The 5226-nt window shown below is 22.6% G+C and overlaps 1 protein-coding gene across 1 annotated transcript; it reads left to right on the forward strand.

The window, feature by feature from the left end:
- Positions 1-3625: 3625 nt before the first annotated feature.
- On the forward strand, positions 3626-4660 carry OCT59_008912 (uncharacterized protein; the record flags this gene model as incomplete). Its single annotated transcript, XM_025308915.2, has 1 exon — positions 3626-4660. One exon carries the CDS (start codon positions 3626-3628, stop codon positions 4418-4420), a length of 795 nt encoding a protein of 264 aa, XP_025189458.2. The 3' UTR covers positions 4421-4660.
- Between the last annotated feature and the right edge of the window lie 566 nt (positions 4661-5226).

Below are 5226 nucleotides of genomic sequence, written 5' to 3' on the forward strand. Positions count from 1 at the left end.
CTAAAGGTCAATATATTAAATTAATACTTTATTTATTATTTTTATTAAGAATAATATCTTTTATAATTTTTAATAATATTTTCTAATAAAATTTGAAAAAAAATTGGAAAACAAAAAATATAAGATTCTACTAATAATAATATTTTATTAATTCTAAAGACTTTAATGCAAAGTTTGTTAAAAAATTAAATAACTAAAAGTTTTGATGAAATATTTTCATTAACAATTAAAATATTAAATTATTACTTATTATTATTGAAATAATTTACTATATAATATATAGAATTTACCAAATTTTATAATAATATATAGCATTATTTCAAGCTTAATTAATGAATTTTTATAAATTTTATAATTTTAATAATAAATTAAAAGGTTTCTTTTTTTAAAAAGCTATATTTTTATTATAAAAAATTACTTTAGTTATACTGTATGTCTGTATTATATTTCAGTAAATATTAAAGTTAAAAAAATAAAATTATTACTATTAATTTTTCTTATTAAAATAATATGAATTTTATTAAATTTGGATTATTAGTTTAACTAAAAATAAAAGTATATAATATAAAATTTTAAAAATACCTTTAAAATAAGCAATTTTTGAAAAATTTTATATAACCAAATAATTAAGGGTATTGCTAAATATTACCAGTGGTAATAATCACTGATGGTGAAATTATGATGTAATGCTAGCCAGTATTTTATTAGGGTTTAATTCTAGTCAAATATACATCATAATGCTGGTATGATGATTATCATTACCAATGAACTTTAGCAATTTACAATAATTAATAAGCAAATTTTAAAATATGATTTATATATAGATGGTTTAATAATTATATATTATAAAAAGTTTTAAAAAAAATTTTATTTTATATATTTCTATTTTTAAAAAATCTATCAATTGAATTTCAATAAAATTTATATTATTAGATTTATTTTGATAAGAAAAATCCAATAATAATAAAATTATATTTTTAATATTAATATTAATTAAAATATTGCAAAAAATATGCTTTTCTTATTTAAACTATCTGAATTATATTAATATTATTTAGGATCTTATTTAAATTTTATATTATTTTATAATATTTATCCAATAAAATTATAGATTAAATAATATATAAAGTTTGAAATATTAAATATAATTTTTATTATAATAATTATTCAGAATTTTATTAAACCTATATATATTAACTTAATTTTTATAATTTAAAAATAAAATTTATTTTATAATGCTACTAACTTTCAAGTTTCCTTTTTTTATTTACTAATTTCAAAGTATATTTTAAGTATTTTTATTATTAATTTTTAAATCATTTTCTTTTATTAGTTTTTTTTGTAATAAATATATTTTATAATATATTATTATAAATTATATTTTTTGTAATTTTTATAAAAATAGAATTTAACTATTAAAAACTAAAATATTAATATATAATTATACTATTTGATTAACTTTTACTAAAAGTTTATTGAAATTTTCAATTTTTAGAAATAACTTTTTAAATAAAAATTCATCAAAGACTTATTATAATAAATACCATATTTGCCCGAAAATAAGCAACAAGTTTTTTTGCACATAATGCTGGCCAAGTTTTGATAATGTGGGCCAAAATTTGTTATAATGCGGGCCATGTTGCTTATTTTTGGTGATTGCTTATTTTCGGGCAAATACGGTAGGTATTTCTTAAAAAAATTATTTTAATAATTGAAAATTTTATTGGACTTTTTAAAGTTAATTATATAGTAAACTTTTTATTAAAAAAAAATACTACTGTATTATTAAAGAACATTATGCGCATATACTCTTATATACTATATTTCAGATGATCAAAAAATGCTAATGTAGCTACAATTCGGCTTCATTGACCAGAATCAATTATGATAAATACACTCAAAGGAATAATATAATTGTATAAATGTTTTAATTTAATTATAAAAAAATTATATATTTTCATAAGATTATTGAGCCAATCATATTCCGTACTGTACGGCCTTAATTTGTACAAAAGTTTGTACAGTACAGTATAGCACTTATGTTAAATTTACTACCGTTTTTTTTAAGATTACCTCTGATTATTTACCGGTAATAGATTTATACATTGGTCATATTATTTAATTTCATTTCTAAAATAGGCAATAGAAAAATGAAACATAGGAGGTTGTGTTCACATGAAAGGAACACCAAACGTTCAGGAGAGTGCAGAAATTAAATTATTTATTGTGTTTTCCTATTTTTGTTAAATTGTTATTTTATTCTAGAATAAAATTTTGTTTTTATCCAGCTATTTCTTAAACATATTTTAATCGAATATTAAATCTTAAAAATCTAACTAATATTGGGCAAAAAAATTTGAGGAAAAATTTTATTATTTTTATTTATAAAGAATAGATTATCAGCTTGGCGTCCTAGAAGTCCTGGACTCTGATGACCCAGTCATGTCACGTGATAATTTCATTGTTTGAGTCCTTATGGTAATTTTCAATGACTGGGTCTAAAAATTGTAACATTCTAGAAAAATAGCTGCATTTTCAAGATGATATCATAAGTACAAGAATTTACAGACACCTAGTCATTTTTTACTCCTTGCCAAGAGCACGGAACATTCGATAAACTTGGCGATAAAGCTCAAATAAGATAAAAAGTATGTCATTAGTTTCGGTGCACTGTATCAGCCAATTGAACTCTGGTCAGTTAGAATCTGTTAAAAGTCTAAAATATTAATTCCGGTCACGATAAATTGACATCAGTCGCAACCTTGCCCTATAAAAAATTTTTATCCGAATATTTCCATAAAAATTCCGTGAAAATGATACATTCACGGAAAAAACATGGAAATATAAACCCGGATCAACATGTCACTAAGAATTAATTGAATTTGTTTCGATCTATATGATACGAATGTCAATGTGATGCGAATGAACAGTCATATTATTGTTCGTTTCTAATGTTTGTGTTACTGATTAATTGGTATGACCTAATATCTTAATATTATACATTCAATAACCATTTTATAATGATGAAGAGAATGGCGAAGTCTGAGTTAAGAATATTTCAATTTCAGAAAGATTATAAATAGATTTTCTATTGTATCCATAATGTAGGACGCGAATTTATTGTTAAATGATTTTTAAGATAGTATAAAAAATTTTTTCATATCGAAAGTTTTTATAATTAGATTAAAGTTTTTTTTTGTTTCTAAACAACTAATGATAATTGAAAATTTAATAACATAATTCTTTTATTTAGTTATTTATGTGTTACAAAGAGTCTAATTAAAGAATATTCGATCAAATATTTACACAACAATAAAAAAAAAATAATAAAATAGAAGATTCGGACCTTAAATTCCTAAATATACTTACTGTACAATACATACATTTGTGTGTAGTATTGTACATTATTATTTATCAATGAAATCGATAAACAACAATGAAGCTCAGCCTAATTTGTCTAAACTTATTGGATCTAAATCTATAAATACCTGGACAAAATTCGTTTGAAAAAAAAAGCGAAAATAAAAAGATAAAAAACAAAAAAAATTTAACCCATTATAATAAACTAATCATATTCCTTAAATTTCTTTAGTTTTTTTTTTGTTTTAAAAGAAAAGAAAGCAAAATGTCAAGTATAAGAGATGAAAGTGGACAATCTCCTACAACAGCTACATCAACAAATCAACAAATAAATTTGACTAAAAAAGAAAAATTGATAATTTTATTTAGAATTATATTAATGTTATTCTTTGATATCGTTTTACCACTTGTCCTTTATTATGTTCTTAAAAACTATATGTTAGAAGTCTGGGCACTTACTATATCAGGAGTTCCACCGTTCCTTGTTGTTATTTATGGACTTATAACCAAAAGGCGTATAGATATTTTGGGAGCATTAATAATAATGGGTTTTATCGTTACTGGTATCGTGGCATCATTAAAAAGAGATGCTCGGATTCAATTATTACGAGAATCAGCAGTTACGGGTACTATCGGTTTGGTATTCCTCATTTCTTTGCTCCCAATCAAGATTGGTTCCTCCCAAATTCGGCCGATGTCATACTATTTTGCTAGAGATATGCAAACTGGCGGATCCTTTGGTTCATCTTCAAAAAAGAATAAAGATGTAACAAATGATATTAACGAACGTTGGGAAAGATTATGGAACGACAACGCTGTATTTCGACGCGGATATAGGGTTTTGACGGCTCTTTGGGGAGTTGGTTTTGTTCTTGAAGCCCCCATCCGTATTATAATTATTTTTAAAGCTCCAACAGTTGAACGTGCCTTTTTTTGGACAAACATAGTAACTTACTCTTGGTTAGGTGTCATGATTCTACTCGACGCAATTTACAATAGATGGTTTAAAAAACAAATTCCTAAAGGAGAACCAACTGCTGCTAATCAAACTTCAGTATAATAATAAGATAAAGATAATTATATAATTACTCTTTATAATTTATACAATTATACATATTATACTGTACATATAGAATTATATACATATACATATATATACTTCATGCAAGTTTAAATTAATTATATTATAGACATGTAAATTAGAAAATTGAATTCTCATATATTTTATATATTTAATTGTTAAAATATTAAATAAAGGATTTATAATTTATTAAATACCGTAATTCAAAAATTTTTGATTAACATGACAGAAATCGTTATGTAAAAATTCGAAATTCGACTTTGCGGTTTCGTTCAATATACAGTTGCGTGTATAAACAGGTTAAATGCACACATATTAAATAAATGCTATGTAAACTGAAGGTAAGGGTATTGGCGTTGCATTAATCAATAAATTATTTACATTCTTAAATTCAAAACGATAAAACAGGATTATGGATTGTAACACTGAAAAGAAGATATTTACGTTTAATTTTGTAATATTTATTTACAAACTAGGAAATAATAAAATTAATTTTTTAGACCATGAAACGTCAAATTCTTTAACTAGATATAGTATGGAATTTTTACGTCATGGGGTTCTATTGCTTCTAGAAAAATTTGCCACATGTATGACATGCCAATCACCAATTAACTAATGATATGAAAATTTACTTTTTGAGATGAATAATATTAAAATCTATCATTAAAATATAAACTATTATGTATTATTCTTTGGAAAAATTCGACGAAACAGGACTTAAATGTAACAATAGATTTATTTATAAATTCTTTTGTACTCGATGACATAATTATCTAAATTTTCAT

This window comes from Rhizophagus irregularis, chromosome 17 (genome assembly GCF_026210795.1).
Source record: "Rhizophagus irregularis chromosome 17, complete sequence".
Lineage (NCBI taxonomy): Eukaryota > Fungi > Glomeromycota > Glomeromycetes > Glomerales > Glomeraceae > Rhizophagus > Rhizophagus irregularis.